We start from the raw sequence: 19,287 nt of genomic DNA, 5'->3' as shown, positions 1-19,287 counted from the left end.
TTCCTCTTCCTTCTGAAATGTGAAGTTTATCAAGGCCAATCAAGAATTTGTTAGATGTTCTGCTGTTAGCAGAGAGGAATGCCCCATAGATATCCAGGTTTTCCAGCACAACTATATTAATTTCAATTCAGGAAATATATTGTTTCTGTGTCAGTTTTTAGATCTGCTTCTGAAATTCAGTTGATTACATGGTCTGTAGTTAGTGTGCAGTTATTGCCACAATATGACTTCTGTTTTTCCCCCTTTTTATCTTCATCTAAAAACTCCATTGTGCTTCTTTCCTCAGGTTTCATGTGTTTCAATAGGTTTGAATATTTTTATGTACAGTTGCACTCTGCTTCCCTTTTTGTTCAATCTTTTCTAGTTGGACAGTATGAACTTGTTCTGCCATATTCTGGTCTAGAAATAAAAATCAGTGATACATGCTTTGGAGGTAATTTTTGCTTCCTTGATCTTGTTCATGTTTGTTTATTTCCCTTGTGCTGAAAATTGTCATATTAGCTATGAGGTCATGAGTATTATTTTTTAACTTCTTCTGGTTATGGTGTCTTATAAATTAATGCATTACTTGTATTTTATTCTTTCTCTTATGTCAGATGTTACCTACCATATAGTTATATATATATCTAGGTAATTTACTCCCTCTTCTTCCCTTTCTAGTTTCCCTTTTGATCAGATCAGTTAGTGTTCCTACCAATATGCCATTTCCTTCCTTCTTCCTTGTTCATCTCTCATTTCTTTCTTTTATCTCTTTTCTGCCATCTTTCTGTCAAGATTACGGTAACTCCCTCTTGCCACAACTAGCTGTAGAATTTCTACAGGAGGAACATGAGTAGGAAGGGCTCACTTGTTAGTCTATGTGGTATATGTTTAACCACACATTGATTTGGGGAAAATTTCTGACCTTAAAGTATCAACTTCACAATATGGTAGATGTACTCATTTTAGACTACACTTATTTTATATACCTCATACCTTTTCTATTCTCTAATTTTAATGGTATTTATTAAAATTAGTAAATATATTAAATATAAATTAGTAAATAATTGTAAAAATATTTACTGAAATCAGCCTTTACTATCACTTTTAAGAAATTCATATACACTTAATTCTTTGTGAATGACTTATCTACCTAAGAAGAGCTAAATGATATTTTTTCTCTTTAGGTAAGTACCATGATTTAGAATGCCAGCTTATTCAGGAGTTTACCAATGCTCAAAAAAGGGGTGAAATCTCCAGAATGAGAGAAGTGGCAGCAGTTTTACTTCACTTTAAGGTAAATGCTTAAATTTTAACCTTATTACTAAAAAAAAAAATGATGAGCAGAATGCTGTCAGAAAAACTTAGAAAGACCCACATGAGCTGTTGCAAAGTGAAATGTACTGCATACAAAATAACAGCAATATTATAAGATGATCTGCTCTTAATGACTTAGTTATTTTCAGCAATACAATGATCCAAGATAACTCTGAAGGACTTAGGAAAAATGCAGTCCATCTACAGAAAAAGAACTGATGGTGTCTGAACACAGATTGAAGCATAATTTTTTTGTTAGTTACTTTATATTAAGTTTTGATTTAGTCTGTTTTCTTTTACAACCTGGCTAATGTGGAAATGTTTTGCATGACTGCTTATGTATAACTTATATTGAATTACTTGAGTTCTTAAGGTAGGGTAGGAAGGGAAGGAGGGAGGAAGAGAATTTGGAACACAGAGTTTAAAAAAATTGATGTCAAAATTTGTTTTTACATGTAATTTGGGAAAATAAAAATTCTAAATAGAAAAAAAGAAAACCTTAATATTTTATAGCAATTGTTGCAAGTTTAAGACTGAACAATGGGATTTCTGAAGTCTTTCATTTATTTGATCATAAAACATTATTTCAGTACTCTGATTTTTCTTATTTAAGTTGTAAGAGTTCGAGAATGATCATTCTGAATTCCCAATGATTTGGGAATATGTGCTATGTCTTTTGCATGAATTAATCTTAAATATCAGACATCAAGAAATGATAAATTGATATTTTAAATACCTATTATGGAACTGTGATCAAAATGTACTTTGCTTAGATTTCTTAATTTCTCTTTATGATGATTACTGTAAACCAAAAGTCATAATGAACATAATGGGACATTAAAATTTAAGAATGAACATGTTGATGGAAATCATGTTTCCAGATTTCAGGGCCTAAGTCTGAAGACCAGTCTTTTTGTAATAAATGAGCAAATGGAAACTAGTACTTTGAAATCTAGAAAAGGAAGGAAAGAAGTACCAAGTATACATCATTAACCCAGTCTTTCTCCATTCTCCTGAGTCTTTTTTGTGTGGTGATCTGGTTTGGTGGGTGGAGTGAGAGGTTAGTTTTGTGTCAACTTTGTAAAATGGGAGAATTTTTAGGGTTAGTGAGGTACAGGGACATATTTTCATATAGAACCATTCCTTGTAATGAGATTTTATCTGTTAGAAAATTCACCTTGCTCAGATATCATGACTTTTATGTTTTTCCCTTTCTCAGGGTTATTCTCACTGTGTTGATGTGTATATAAAGCAGTGTCAAGAGGTAATATCACAGTTTATGTTTTTGGATTTTGTAGTTTTTTTCATGCTAATTGGCACTCTTTAAAGATGTGTAAAAGTATTAATTTGCTCTGTTCTTTAGAATGCTAATTTGAGAAGCGACATATTTGAAGATACAGCAATTCTCTGCCAACGTGTAAATAAGCAAGTTGGAGATATATTTAGTAGTCCAGAAACAGTACTGGCCAAACTTATACAAAATGTGTTTGAAGTCAAACTTCAGGTAATTTTGTTTTAACACTCATAAGTTAAATAGTCTTTTAACTCCTATGTGTATTAATGAAGAGAAATATTCTCTGATTCTTAATATTGTATCTTACAAAAGTTATGCATACTAGAGATTAGTCTTAGATATAGTTACCTCCTACTTAAGTAATTAGAAAAAAATAAAATACCCATATATTTTACCATAAAAGTTATACTGTGAGTAATATATATATACACACACACACACACACACACACACACACACACACACACACACACACACACACACACACAGTGAGTTTCCTAGTAGTGGCTATGGATGATTAAGAGGCATTTATCCCCTGTTCATTGTTGTTTTACTCTCATAGCCAGTATATGTGAAGTTAGCAAGCTGGAATTGAAACCTATGGCTGACTAGAGCTTTTTTCAGTATGAAGCTAAGGACTCTGAGAACTGAATTTGTGACCTTCATCTCATTAATGCCGTACTTTAATTGAATCAATCAATGCTGATTTGTAAAAACAGTGTATTTTTTGAAGCAGTGTAGATTGTTTTAAAATGAATGGGGTGCTGCTGAGTTCTTAGTGTTTCCAAAAATCATCAAAGATATATAGCAGATTGTTTGGGTTTTAACAAAATTAAAATATAGCAAATTTTGAAAAAAAATTAAAAATTGTATGGTTCCTTATTTTGTATAATCAATTACTTTCTTCTAAGCTGTTTTGTATTTTTGAATAAAGAAGAATTTTTAACACATATTAGTAATTTCTGAGGAGAGATTATCCTAAGAAACTGCCAGATTGGCTAATATGAAAATGTTTTTTTGTGACTACCCATGAATGTCTATAGCAAATTGCTCATCTTCCCAAGGAGGGAGGAAGGGAGGAAGAGAATTGGAACTGAAAATTCAAAAAACCCAAATGTTAAAAATTGGTTTTACATGTAATTGAGAAAAATAAAGTTGTTAAGAAAAAAAGAAATTGCCATATTTAATGTATATTTTATACCTAGATTTCTGTGTGTGATTTTTTTTTCTAGAGTTTTGTGAAAGACCAATTAGAAGAATGTAGGAAGTCTGATGCAGAACAGTATCTTAAAAATCTCTATGATCTTTATACAAGGTATATCTATATCTATATAAAATCTATACTTTTTTAGAATATAAAAGAATTGCAGGTATTGCGATAGGAGGGCAATGCATGGAAAATTGTTTAAGTATGTTAAGTCAGGGAGTAGCAGTATTATTTTTTTAAAGTGGTTTAATGCTGTTGCATTAAAGGCGCTTGTGGGAAAGGATCTTGGTATTATTTATATTCATATAAAATAGGAATGCATATATTCTTAGTCGTATAAATATGAGGAAGTTTTTCCTCATTTAAGTGGAAGATGCCATAAGCCTTTTAAGAAACACTTTGCTGCATGTCTTTATTTGAAAAGTATATTTTGAATTAGAATCTTTGAAGTTGAATAAGGAAGTGTCATTTATTTTGAAGGATGGTTTTAGTCTTAAGTCTGATTGTGAAAATTTCTCCTCTTTTATTATTAGGATCATTGCTACCCTTAATGATGAGTGAAACTTTGTTTAGAACAGTCCTTAAATATTTTTTCTTATGACAATTCCCCATATACAAGCCAATTCTCTAAAAGTAACTTTGATCAGAAAGTCTGCATTAACAATTTCTACAGTGGTGGAAAATAGCCTGTTAATGAGAAGGATGAGTTAGGCAGCAGAAGGAGGCAATTAGAGGAAGACTGAGAAAGAAGGCAGGGAAAGACCCACAAGGAAAGTGATGAGAGTTCACTTTTTAATATTTATCCTGGGTGTCACATATGTGGAGCAACTAAGGGATATCTGTCATCATGCTCACTATTCTGAGCCACTTTTAGTATGGCTCTCTAGCAGTATCCTTAAAGAACATAATTGCTAGTGTCAAATTATTTGTATTTGATAGTGCATTCTACCTTGAGTGCAACACTTTAGAACTTCTAATTACATAATACCTAATCCACCCCAACCAGCTTTAAGAAGTGGTAGTCTGAAATAATGAACCAAAATTACTTGTAGAAATATAGATATTCCTTACTTGTGCTACTATATCCAAAACATACATTAATCTTTTTTTCCTTCCTCCCTCTATGAAAAGAACTACCAATCTTTCCAGCAAGTTGATGGAGTTTAACTTAGGTACTGATAAACAGACTTTCTTGTCTAAGCTTATCAAATGCATTTTCATTTCCTATTTGGAGAACTATATTGAGGTGGAGATTGGTTATTTGAAAAGCAGAAGTGCTATGATCTTACAACGCTATTATGATTCAAAAAATCATCAAAAGAGATCCATTGGCACAGGAGGGTAAGTTTCAAACTGAATTTTATACATACAAAGAGACTTTGGGTGGAGGGGTGGAGACTGAGGCTGTAGTTTCATTGGCATAGAAAGTTTCTGCTAAAAAAAAAATTCCCTACCAATGTAATTTGGCACCTTCTCTCTGTAACTTATGATATTAAATATCATAAATAAATAAATAATTGCCCAGGACATTGAAAAGTTAAGTGACTTGCCCAGGGGCACACAGCCTGAGGTAAGACTTGAGCCCAGGTCTTTCTGATACTGAAGGTCCCTCTATATTCTATTCTGTTAGCCTCTCAACTTATATTTGAGCAAAAACAGGTTTCTAAATAATATTGGTTCATTGAAAACATGTTACAGAATTCTTTTTGTAATATAGACTTGGCCATACTTCTAAGAAGGTAAAACCTCTTGAAATGTAATAACTTTATACCTAGATGACAGTCATCTCCTGATAATGAATCTTCTGGTAGTGAGCTTTATTGAACATAGCTAAGTTAGTACTAAGACAATACAAGCAAAGTACCTTACTAGCTTTTTCTGCCATAGCTTGTACTGACCTAGGAGACTTGCTTGGATTTTCAGCCACTTTTTCCAGTTAATGATGAGGCATTAGAGCAGAAATGATCTTTGGAGGGCTGTATACATAGTAAATGCATAATTAACATGTGTTGGATTGAATTAGCCTTCAGAAATTTTTTTTATGCCGAGTATGGTCTTCATGTTGATAAGATTTTTAATGACTTTTGTGTATAAATTTGCCGTATAAATAAAATGGCAGTTATAATAGGCCTCCAGTCACCACTAGATTATTATCTCATGGAAAAAAAATGGTTTTGTATAAACCTTAGGATTATAGCAATACCTCACTTATTTGGCAGTCTAATCCACTTGAAACATGACTTGAAATACAGGGAAAAAAGCAAAAAAAATTATGAGTAAACAAACTAATTGTCGTGAAAGCTTATATGTTTTATTCATAAAACAAACTCACTCAGAAGTTACTTAAGTGTACATTTATAATGTAAAGGTAACTTCTTTACTCTTTATGTAATATTTTTAATATAGTTGATCATCTTGTTTCCCAGCACATAGTAGATTAGAAGATAAGTGTATCTTAGAACTATGTATGCATCAGGAGATGTTGTAAACAGGGAGATTGACAATAAGAATAAATGACAACAGCCAGAAATAAAACAGAAAAAAAATTATTATGCAGTGGTTAGAGCACTGGCCCTGGAGTCAGGAGGACCTGAGTTCAAATCCAGCCTCAGACACTTGACACAGTGGATAGAGCCCAGCCCGGGAGTCAGGAGGACCCGAGTTCAAATCCGGCCTCAGACACTTGACACTTACTAGCTGTGTAACACCTGGGCAAGTCACAAAACTCCCATAGCCCCGCAAAAAAAAAAAAAGAATAGATATAAGCATCTCAATTAGAGGACATTTAGTGGAGGAACCATTTAAACAGCTTTTCCTTTCTCAAGATTCCCTAAAGGCATCATTACATCACTGTCATCAGTGATAAGGTTGAGTTGTGGTTAGTAAGTATATAAGAAGGCAGAGGACTTTTAACAAAATTTTTTTTAGAAAGGTCCAGATAAGTTTGAGGACTTAAAACACCATGTCAGCTGGAAATATTCTTAGGAGAGATGCTCAATAATTGAGGTGTTCTAGTTATAATAGCAGAATTTTAGACCTGCAGGGGACTTTAAGAGAGTACCTTGCTCCTTCTTTTAAATTACAGATAAGGAAACTGGGGCCTAGAGAGAATGCTTGGCTTGCCCTTGATCATACTCTTCCTGGAAGAATTAGAAGTGAATTCAGGGCTTTTCATACCATCACACTTACTGCATAGCATATTTATTATAATTTTACATTTAAAATCTGTGCCTAATGGAAATATTTTTGTTTTTTATGGTATTCTAGTATTCAAGATCTGAAAGAGAGAATCAGACTACGGACCAATTTACCACTTGGACCCAGTATCGATACACATGGTGAAACCTTCCTCTCCCAAGAAGTAGTGGTTAATCTTTTACAGGAAACTAAGCAAGCCTTTGAAAGATGTCATAGGGTAAGAATGATTGCAAATTAATTTTATACATAATACATGTCAGTGGTTTCTTTAATTCCTCAGTGTGGGTGCTTGCTCTTTTGGTGTAGCCCCTTGTACCTTCTCACCCTGTACAAGTTTTGCACAGGTCCTTCTATAAATCTTCAGTGAAGGATCTAGTTTACATACTGAAGAGCTTTCTCTCCAGGTCTCTTAACATTCATTCCACGGATGCCTTTGCAGTTCTAGGACTATCTCATGTGTTATTTTTCCATTCTTTTCCAATTACATACTTCCTTGATATAGTTAAGCTACTTGTGCCCAAATTATTTGTCATATTCTATAACCTACTGACACTGTATGTAGCTCTCCACTTCTTTTCGTGTCATCGATAATTTTCTTTGGAAATTATAGTGTTCCATGATTCACAACTATATAGAATCCCTAGTACTATATATGTGTCTTTATACAATAGGCCACATAAATATCTCTGCTCTCAAACACAGAAAAAATGTTTTCCTTAATCTTCAAGATAAATGGTACATTGTTTTAGAGGATAGTGCTAAATGCTTTAGGACTTTACATTATAGAATATTTCATATAATATTAAATGAAACTCCGTGCCTGTACATTTTTTAAAAATTGATCATTCCTCAGTGCTATGTGCTTGGTACTTAGTAAGAATTTAATTTTATTTATGTATATACACACACACCACACACACACACACACACACACACACACACACACACACACACAATTATTTTGAGGGAGGGTGAGGCAATGGGGGTTAAGTGACTTGCCCAGGGTCATACAACTAGTAAGTGTTAAGTGTCTGAGGCCGGATTTGAACTCGGGTCCTCCTGAATCCAGGGCTGGTACTTTATCCACTGTGCCACCTAGCTGCCCCCATATATATTTTTATATGTTACATACACACACATAGACATACATATTTGTTTCTAATGGTAGCCATCTCTAAGGCATGTCCGGGGGGCAGGGGGGGGAGAAAAAAAGAAAAAGAAAGTTACATGATAATTTTATTATATATTTAAAAACAACAGCAAGTTGTACATAATAGATTTGCAGTTTTATGTACAATTGTCTTCTTTTCCTGTTCTATCTTATGGAAATGATTGTTTTATTTCTTAAGTTCAGAATAAAATAAATATTTTTAAAAGAACTTTAAAATCTTTGAATTGAATATGAAATCAAGATGTGAGTAAAGTACATTAAAATTACTTTTTTCATGAAAAAGATTAATATTTAATTTTGGTTACAATCAAGAGCATGAAATCATGCAGTATTTTGATCCTTTTTGATACTGATCTCTCTATTCTTCACATATAATATCCCATATCCCACCTCCATGCTTTTGCATTGGCTGTACATTCTGCCTGGAGTGAGGTCTCTCCTCACCTCAGCTTCAAAGAGTATCAGCTTCCTGTAATATGAAACTTAGGCACCATCTTTGGTATGAAACCTTTCCTGGTTTCCCCTAAGCTGCTAGTGCCTTTTTCCTCCCAAATACCACGTATTTAAGTACTTTGTATATATTTTTACTTATTCATTTCCTATTTATTCTATGTATGTTTATATATATACTTCTTGCCTCCTCCATTAAATATAAACCTTTAATGAGTAGGGTTTTGGTTTTTTTGTATTTGTATTTTCAGCAGCTTAACACAGCACTTTACATATAATAAATAGGTGCTTAATAAATACTTGTTGATTAATATTTAAGTCACAGGTATCTAATTCTGGATTAGAATTCATATTCTATAAAGACAAAAGACAAAAATCTTAAGGTAAACCTTTTGCCAAATCCCCAAATACTGGGATGGGGGGGCAGGGGTGGGTTATACTTTGAGACTTACAAACCAAATAGACATAATAGATTATATAGTAATAATAGGAAAGCCATTATTTTGGAGGTTTGTATAGGTTGAAAACAAATAGGTTCGAAAAAGGATGAAGAGAAATTCATTGATGATAAGCTATTTTGACTGCCTGAGGTCCTCATCAGCATTAAGGGGTTTTAGTTAGCCATGTTTATTCTGTGGCATCCATAGTTACTTCTTGTCATTGGATACTCTTTAAAGTAGCTAGACAAGCAGTAAAAACCAGTGTTGCTAATCATATACTTAAGTTTATTTGGGGCATTCCTAGGATGGCCTGGTCCAAGTCAGAAAAGCTCTAGCCACCACTATAGGGCAAGAAAGATTTGGAGCATCATTGAGAAGGCATGTGTGTTATGATGGAAATCATTATTTATGTTTTTGACATTTATTTTCATTTTTGTTATGTGATTTCAATTGTTTATATATGGTTTTTTTTTACTTTTTTCTTATTTTTGTGAATTATACTTTGTATATTATGCTTCCTTGTGTTGTATGTCTTTTTCTCTTTGACTAGACCATAAGTTCCACAAAGGTAGGGACTATGTTTTATTATTTTTAAGCCCCAAAATACCTTATATGTTCAGTAAATGTTAAATAAATTAACTTCTTTTTAAGCTGATGTGGATATTGTTTTTGTTTTTAAAAGCTTTCTGACCCATCTGACTTGCCAAGGAATGCCTTTAGAATTTTTACTGTTCTTGTGGAATTTTTGTGTATTGAGCATATTGATTATGCCTTGGAAACAGGACTTGCTGGTAAGTATAATATATTGTCTTAATGTATGCAAAGTAGTAGATAAAAATATTAGAAATACTGGACATTTTAATATATAAAATCTATATTTTAGATGTAGTATACTGAAATATGTTTTTAAGTAATAAAATCATTAAAACTGTATAACTTTTAAAATCATCATCAATATGTTTAATCGAAAATATCTTGTTATTAAATGATTTATGATCTTAATTTTAATACTATTTTCTGTGTTATCTTAAAAAAGATGATTTACTATTACTACTTAATAGTAGTTAGCTGACTAACCAAATACATTTATAATGAAGCAAGATGTTCTTTTCTCTTAATAGCTCATTTTAATACGCATTCATTTACACCTTAGGAATTCCTTCTTCAGATTCTAAAAATGCAAATCTTTACTTTTTGGATGTTGTACAACAGGCCAACACTATTTTCCACCTTTTTGACAAGCAATTTAATGATCACCTTATGCCACTGATAAGGTCAGTCAAATAATCTACTCTAGTGCGTTGAATTATTTCTACACAAATACTTGATGTTTTCCCCTATAGAATGTAAATTCCTTGAGTATAGGGTTTTTTATGTTCTTGATTTCATATCTTTAGTGCATGGCACATGGTAGTCACCTGATAAATGCTTATTCAGAGGTATTCTTTGAGATATTTTAGCTGAGAGGAGAGTTCTATGCTTATAGGTAGAAGAACTGGGTTTGAGTCCTAGCTCTGCTAGTTAGTTTCTGTGACTATGAGTATGAGTGTGACTGTGACTGAACAAGTTATTTACACTTTTAAAATCTCACCTATAAAGTTGGAATAATTCTACTTACCATACCCCACTGGGATGTTGCAAGAATCAAATAAGTTCCCTTTCTTCTCCTGCCTCTTTTTTTTTTTTCTCTTCTCACCACTTCCCCTTCCACCTCTCTCCCTCACCTACAGTTCATAGTGAATCCCTGGCCATACTTTTGGATCTATCTTTTCTTTGGTGTTACAACTGCCATAATCCTAATTCTTTCCCTCATTCTCTGTTAACTAGATTATATTAACAGTGACCTAACTGATCCCTATCTCCAGTCTTTACCATCCAGTGTTATCCTCCCTTCCCTAATCAATTTATTCTTCCCAGTGCAAAAGTCTGGTCACATCCTTCACTGCTCAGAAAGAATAAGTGTTTACACAGAATTTAATAAATAAAAATCCAAATTAGCATTCAGAGCCATATATAATCTTTTTCCAAACTACCATAACAGCCTTCTTTCATGTTATCCTTCCTCTTGTACTCTAATCTGTACAAAAATTGTACTGCTTTCCTTCATACCATTCCTTATACTTGGAATTCCCCACCTCTCAGGGCTAAGGATTGGGTAAAGGAAGAAGGGAAAAAAAAAAAAAACTCTGCTTATTCATAAATCATAGTACCTTATTAGTTTGAAAAGAACCTGGCAGTTCAGTTGATCTAGTCCAGCTTCTAGATTTATTGAAATCCTACTCATCCTTTAATTCCTTCATAGCTGGACCAGTAAATGAGCTAGCCCTTCTCTGTAGCTGTTAGAGTACATGATTTATCTAATGAGTTAATTGTAAGTGCTGTATACTTAATGTTTCAGATCATTCTAGGTATGCAAAAGATCCATCATCCCTTATGTGTCTCTATTGATGCAACAAAGGTGGGGGGTGGGGGATGAGGGGATGGTAGTAATTTTGATTTGTATAAAAAAGATTGATTTTTCAATTATGTTTTATCAAAGTATCCTGTCCATATAGCTATCAAGGTATAGATATCTTATGAGAAATAATATACTATGAGAGAATAGCTCAGTTAACATCTCAAAAACTGTACCATTGATAGTTTCAGGATCACATTCTGAAAAATAATTCCTAGTATTTACCACTAAAGAGAGCCTTTCTTCCTGTGATAAAACTTGTTTAAGCCATTGGGCCAGATCCCTACCCCTGAAACACACACACACACACACACACACACACACACTCGCACACACACATGCACACGCATGCACGCACGCGCACACACCCAGAGACACGGACACATGAGATGAGAAGTGATATATATGTAGATGACTCAGAGGGGAAATATAACTGCCAGGTCTTTTTTTCCCCTTTCCCAAATTGAATTCAATTTCCGATGCCATAAACTAGCAAGATTACACTCTTAACCTCTTAGTCTCATTTAACTTAGTGATTCCCATCGAATTTTGAATAATATAGCACAATTTTTTTTGTTTGTTTCAAGAATTAATTCTCTTAGGAGTGAAACCAAATCATTCTGATAATTTAAAAATTACCTGGATAATAAATCTGTAATTTTATTTATGTAGGTCAGTTTAGGTATTTATTCTCTCCAGTAATAGAGATCATGACCCATGTATGCCTTTCCATTCCATGAGACTCTTTGCTGGTGTCTTAAGGTGTCTAAGCTGCCATCTCCCTGCTAAGTAGATCTCGCCAAGTGGTGGTCAGGGTGATGAAATGATTTGAAACCACATCTTTGAAAAATTTATCCCATACAGGCCAACCATGTCCTAGAAACTTTTCTCCAGCCTTTTTGACATTGTATAGATACCATTGTAGCACTGCAAGCTGGCCAGGGGACACCATATATAGCATTTATCCTGATACTAGCTCTTTTATTCTCTGTCGTACATTTCTCTGATGATACTATTCTTTTCTCTTGCTTGTTTCTTTGTGTGGAGTGTTTCATCTTGCTTATGGCCACCATGCCATCAATTCATCAACCTTTGAATGATTGTTGTTCTTTTAACTTTGAAGATCACTTGAGTGATATTTTCATCCCATTTCATTTCATATACGTATTAATTTACTGTAACTGAGTTATATAGAGCCTTGTACATAGCCACAGTCTCTGTAAATACGATAATTTGGTGAATGGGAAAGAATACTTATTGTATTTACTCACTGCTTGGGTGCTTCTTGGGGGTAAGACTAGATTACTTTTAAAAAGCTAAGATTTTAGATTTTTTCAAATAACTAATAACATTGTGTTTTTTCTTTAAATATTTAATAGCTCTTCTCCCAAGTTGTCTGAATGCCTTCAGAAGAAAAAAGACATAATTGAACAAATGGAGATGAAATTGGATACTGGTATTGATAGGCAAGTTGTATTGACAATTTTTTACTCTCAAACTATTATTTGTTGTTATTTGCCTAAGATATCAATGTTTTTAATTCTAGAAAATTGCTGAGAATTAATTTTTCACACAATTGCAGTCAAAAGCTCTTTATCTTTTACTTCCTAGAAAAGGCTACCTCTAAAGTGTGCTTCCTCCTCTCCTCTTCAAAAAAACACCTCTCTAACATTTTTTTAAAAGATGATTTAATTTTGAATTTAAATTTCCAGGATTTTTTAACATGTATTTTAAACAAGCAGTAAAATCAATTCCTTTAAAACATGTGTATATGGTGCTTGGGAGGAGGGAGAGAGGAGAGAACAAAAATAAGTTCCAAACTAAATTTCAAACTTGTGGTTTCTTTTATACCACATAACATCTGGCATCAAAGAAAAGAAGTAAGAAAATATGCTTAGAACAAATAGACCACATTAGTTTGACAGAGTTTGGACTTAGAAGAACATTTATAAATAATCTAGTTAACTCTGCTGCTTTTAAATTGAACGATAACAGATCTAAGAGAAGCTATGACACTATAAACCCTTCCAATTTTGAGTTCTTTCCTGGGAAATTTATTCTATGGTCTAAACTAAAGCCCTCTTTCTCTGTAAATAATCCTACTTCTTTATAGGCTTTCTCTATAGGTATTATTTTCCAACATGTTAATTATTTTGGTTACTTATATACTGTTTTATGTGTGCATGCTTTTAAATTTCCCTTTTTTGTGCCCTTAACATTAAAAACTAAAGTTTAAGCTGCCGTCTCCCTGCAAAGTAGATCTCGTCCAAGTGGTTAGGGTGAGGAAATTATTTGAAACTACATCATATGCAGGATCAGTCTTTTAGTAAGTGTCCCTCCTAACTTGTGACTCTTAGAATCAAACACAGAGTATTGCCTATTTTGAACGTCATGTTTTATTAGTGCAGCCTCTATCACTCTGTTGAAATTGATCTCATCAACTAAAATTCTTTTTATGCCAGTGCTGCTGATTAGCCAGATTTTCTCTTGTGCCTTATCTTTTCTTACATCTCCCAAGTCAATATTCCCTTCTCAAGAAGTAATACATGGCCTGACGATGCCTCATTCAAATTTATATTATTCATTTCTAAGACTCTTTACATGGGGAGAATTTATCTGTTTCATCATTTTAATTGTCTATACAACTTTATATTCAATATGAATACCTTGTGCCTGCTCCATCCGCTTTGAATACTTGAATGTATAGACTCACAGAAATTTAGAGTTTAAAGTCTAGTCTAGTCTGCCTTCATTTTACAAAGAAATTGACACCAGATAGGTTATGTGACTTATCCAAGGTCATTTGTTAGTGGCAGAACCAGAACTAGATCCTAGTTTTATATGCTCTTTCCACTAATATGTACTGCCTCACAATGTATTTTTTTTCTTATCAAACACTTCATTTCATGTTTTATTCTTACAGTTAAATTTTGATCAACCAGAATCCTCATTAATTGAATTTGGTTTTATCACTTCAGTAAGAGGTGAGAAATAAATCATAGGAAATCAAAGAGATTTAATTATTGTACAGCTACTAAACTAAACTGTACTTACTAAGACAGAAAAGTAGACATTTTTGAATGATTTTATCAGCCAAGATTGAAATAAAAAGGTTTTCTTTTCATGAATAGGATAAGTGAATAAGGGCAGGAAGTTCTAACTTTGAAAGAGAGGGAATGAATTGTTCCCTATTTAGAAGTGTTTTAATCCTTTCTGCCTAATTCTTTGCTCTTCTATAGTGATGGTTTTCTGAATTATATGACAGTTGTCTTAAAATATTGTGCAAATGATGACTTGTTCTCTGTTCTAAAGCAAACAATAAAGCAGAGCTAATTTAACATTGTGGAATTATCTAATTCAAATTAAAAATAGTTTAGTATTATAGGAAACTTTAATAATTATAAACTCAAACATATTGCTTTTTAACTTTGAAGGACATTGAATTGTATGGTTGGACAGATGAAGCATATCTTAACTGCAGAACAAAAGAAGACTGACTTTAAGCCAGAAGATGAAAATAATGTTCTGATTCAGTACACTAATGTGAGTGATGTTAACTGTAGTTTTGTTAATTATTATAGGTGTTTTGAAAATACCTTTGAAAGCTAATGTATATTTTTAAAATATTGTATGTTATGCTATAAAATTTTCTTCTATTCTTTGAAATTAGAGGCTGAATTTAAAAAACAACTGATCTGATAGACATTTCCATATTATAATAGTACAAATTTTTTTCAGGCATGTGTTAAAGTCTGTGCTTATGTCAGGAAACAAGTGGAAAAGATAAGAAATTCCATGGATGGGAAGAATGTGGACACAGTTTTGATGGAATTTGGAGTGCGTTTTCATCGACTTATTTATGAACATCTTCAACAATATTCCTATAGTTGTATGGGTGGCATGTTAGCAATTTGTGATGTGGCTGAATACAGGAAATGTGCCAAAGACTTTAAGGTAAGCACCGTTACTAAACCTTGTAAACAGGTTCCCAAAATGTATCAGCCCATCAAAATTTTAATAGCCTGTGGCATTTTCTTTAATCACCATAATGCATATTGTTTGTGAGATGGATCTTATTACATTGGGGGTATTATGGCCTTAAAGAAGCAGACTGTCAGTATTTTGCTTCTTATTTTCTGAATAGTTAGTTTGGATACCTGATTTCATTTAGACCTAGCCTTTTTTTCAGGTCCATATGCCCATGCTGATATACATGACTAGCATAAAATATGTATTATGCATCAGGAAAAAAATTCATAATTAGTGTTTTTTTTCCTTATTTCTTCCCCACTTCTTAATTTCTTTACAGTACATTTTAAAATAATTTCCTTATGAAGTTTTCAACTAAAATTTTTCAGCTCATACTTTGCATTAGTTAGAGAAAGGACTAACTAGTCTTATTCAAGAAAAATATTTCTGTGAATGATTATAGTTGGTATTAATTGAGTCTTTGCAAAGAATTAAAATTTATTTAGAAATCTTTGTGTATTGAAGCTTGAGTTGCTTTTAAATATTCTAATTTGCCACAAACAAAACCTCAACTGGTAATGTTCTCATGGGGGGTAAATAATTGAAAATATTTTTTTCAATTTTCTCATCAGACTAGTTTTTATTCTATTTAATAATTTTTTCTTCTCTTTCAATTCAGATTCCACTGGTATTACAGCTTTTTGATACCCTGCATGCACTTTGCAACCTTCTGGTAGTGGCCCCAGATAATTTAAAACAGGTCTGCTCTGGAGAACAACTTGCTAATCTGGACAAGAACATACTTCATTCCTTTGTGCAACTCCGGGCTGACTATCGATCTGCCCGCCTGGCTCGGCACTTCAGCTGAGGTTGAGTTTGAAAGAGAAACTTGATTTCCTTTGCCTAAGCCTTGATTTTCAGAAAGCACAGAGGATTCCTTACTGAATAGCCACATTTCTACAGGAAAATGACTTTTCAGAAAAATAGGGCAGCCATATTTAAACTTGAGATTTTATTGGGGGAAATGGAGTCACCTTTTGCAATTTTTCTCTAATGATTTCAGCCAAACTTTGTATTGTAAATTTCTTGTCACTGTTTTCACTGTTTAAGGTGTTTATGTTGGAAGGCAAATAAGACATTGCCAGCGTTTGTCTTCGTTCTTTATAAGATTCCATTACACGACTTTATCTATGATGTTCAGCACAGGTTTAAAGCTGAAGCCAAAATACATTTATCCATCAGTTCTAATGATTTCTTCACTACAACCAATCATTAATCAAATTCTTTTAGGTGTTCACAAGTAATCTTCCATCATCCAACGTGTGATCCTACTTTGCATAATTTCTGCAGTTTTTCTGAGACATAAGAACACTAATCTAAAAAAGATGTAATAAACTAAATTGGTGAAGCTGTTTTATATAGATGTTAGTCAGGGGCCTTCAACAGTATATTTGCTTTTGACTTAACTCAAGAAGGTTTACGATATCTTGTTTGGTACATAAAGCTTAAACATGTCCTATCAAGAAATATATATATATATCTATATAGCCACCCCATTTTAGATTTTGTTACTCTAAGGTAGAAAGTGGGGGTATCTTTATAGAAAGGACTACTTTTTTATTTTAAAATTATAAGGGAAATAAAAGGATGAGACATAATTTAAACAGACATGAAATGTTCATTTTTAGCAGTAGTGCTGTTTTAAAGATTTTTATCTTTAAAATGTGAATGAATATTCAGAGAGTCTATCCTCCATTTGAAGTTGAATTGGAGGTTGATATGCAGCCAGCCAATCTTTTAGACAAATTCATTACCAAGACACAACTTCTGCCTCTCTCCTTCCTTAAGGTATTTCTGAAATGGATTCCTGTTGTAGGCAAATGATTGAGCCAACCTAATGTAGTGATAGTAGATTAAAATACTTAGGGTAGCTTTGCCACCAAGTGGAAATTTAGAATGTAGCTGAACAATTGCTCTGCTTAATTGAGCAATAAGAAAACACTCTATAATGGTCTGGGTTTTTTTTACTAATCTCTATTCTGTTCCTAGTCTTTAAGACATAGAACTTCTTCAATATTCAACTTATGCTAATATCCTTTTAAAAAAACCACCACGGGCTTCTCTTTTCTATTTTCAGAAATAGATTATCTTCTGAAAAAAATCTGTTATTTTTTAATATTCAGTTGTCCTTACCAAAATTCTTGAAATTTCTAAACCCTGGGAATAGATATAATGTGGGTCATTTATTGACTGTTTTTTCTTCATTTTGTTCTTAGCACAGTATTATCAAGGTAAGCAAGGGAAATATAAAGTATGCCAGATTTTATGAAAGCATTCTGGGAAACTGGCAGCTTTAGCTGTATAGTTCTGTTTCTTGGTGAGGACAGAGCCACAGCAAGTTTTGGATACTAGAAAAAAGGCACATTTATGTACTATTGCCATTTTAGAAAGCTTTGATATGAATTCAAATGATACCTCTCTAACTTAAAGCCAACAATTTTAAAACATTGGCTTTAATGGCCACTTAAAAATCTTTGTATACTGTGTCAATTTGTAAACACTTCAATTATTAAATAAAACATTAGATGTCATTTTAAGACTTCAAATCATAGATGTGCTTCAAAATTATTTTGTATGTTTCAGTTCATTTTAAAGATGTAAAATGTATACTTGTTTAAATATTTTGTTAGCTATATTTTCCATGTTTGAGTTCTGTGCAATATTTTCATTATGTCCATTATAAAGATAGTGACAAAAGAATCCATAATACTTAAAATTTAGACATGTAAACGTCCTTGTTAAATAAACAGATTCCCTAAACTTGTTTTTTTAATTTCATTTCTCCGTTCTTTCAAATCTTTTCATATTCCATTTGATAAATTACTTGTATTCAAGAAAATTTTAAAATTCTTTTTCCTGTAGATTTCATAGCTTAAATTTTTTTCCTAACATTAACTTTCATCTAAAAGTTGGGTTGAGACATATTACGGTCTTTGGGAATTCAACTTCCAAATATTGTCTTTAAAGAAGAAAAATTAATTTATCCATATTATCCACAACTTATTATTCATTAACTTATTAAAATTTAAGACAGTTTTTGTCATCATTTACAGCCATCACACCCAAATGAAGGTTGGGAAAGAATCTATACATTTAATTTAAAAATAATAATCTATTTATTTGGATGGTGAAATTTTAAGCTAAAATACCAATTTGAATTTTCAGAACTGTGACCAAAATTTTAGTAAGGTATAGCTGTATGCCTTACAAAATCTTAATTCATGAAATTAAGTGCATATTTAAATAAGTTATTAAAAGATTAAATATGAGAATCTAAGTCACCTATTTTCTGAAATGTTACTGTTTGAAGTGAAGCAGAACAAAATGTGGAGAACAATATAAGTTTTAAAATAAAGCCTGTGGATCGTGTAATGAAGACTTAACCACACTGAATGATAGTTTCATAAAGAAGAATCATAAAATAATAGAGTTGGAAGAGACCTCGAAAGATTATGTGACTCTTAGACACTGCTATTAGACAGGTGATTGAACCATTTAGAACATATGGTGGGTCTCTCCTTAAAACTCTCTGGAGATGAAATCATCAGGACTTTCTTTCATATGATAGTAGGATATTTTTAGCTCATATTGCCTTTTCTGACAAATTATAAATGGTAAAAAAGTAAGAAAAGCTGCTGGAAAGTTAACAAATTTACCCTTTATTTTCCAACCAGTCCCATTGTCTTTTCACTATCTTTCTTTCCCCTAAATTGCTCCACCACTTTATACACAAATATCTCCTTCATT

General features: G+C 32.6%; 1 protein-coding gene across 1 annotated transcript in view; it reads left to right on the top strand.

Moving 5' to 3' along the window:
• EXOC5 (exocyst complex component 5) overlaps nt 1–18,091 on the top strand; it is a 63,655-nt gene extending 45,564 nt beyond the window's left edge. Inside the window, exons 7-18 of the mRNA XM_043985464.1 lie at nt 1,167–1,276; nt 2,516–2,560; nt 2,660–2,800; nt 3,823–3,905; nt 4,929–5,138; nt 7,065–7,212; nt 9,739–9,847; nt 10,210–10,330; nt 12,891–12,977; nt 14,946–15,054; nt 15,250–15,465; nt 16,160–18,091. Coding sequence (XP_043841399.1) covers nt 1,167–1,276; nt 2,516–2,560; nt 2,660–2,800; nt 3,823–3,905; nt 4,929–5,138; nt 7,065–7,212; nt 9,739–9,847; nt 10,210–10,330; nt 12,891–12,977; nt 14,946–15,054; nt 15,250–15,465; nt 16,160–16,348 — 1,568 coding nt within the window. The 3' untranslated portion in view covers nt 16,349–18,091. The remainder of the gene's footprint in view (nt 1–1,166; nt 1,277–2,515; nt 2,561–2,659; nt 2,801–3,822; nt 3,906–4,928; nt 5,139–7,064; nt 7,213–9,738; nt 9,848–10,209; nt 10,331–12,890; nt 12,978–14,945; nt 15,055–15,249; nt 15,466–16,159) is intronic.
• Nucleotides 18,092–19,287: the final 1,196 nt, after the last annotated feature.

Source organism: Dromiciops gliroides, chromosome 2 (assembly GCF_019393635.1).
Source record: "Dromiciops gliroides isolate mDroGli1 chromosome 2, mDroGli1.pri, whole genome shotgun sequence".
NCBI classification, from domain to species: Eukaryota; Metazoa; Chordata; class Mammalia; order Microbiotheria; family Microbiotheriidae; genus Dromiciops; species Dromiciops gliroides.
This window is presented reverse-complemented; position numbering and strand designations above follow the sequence as displayed.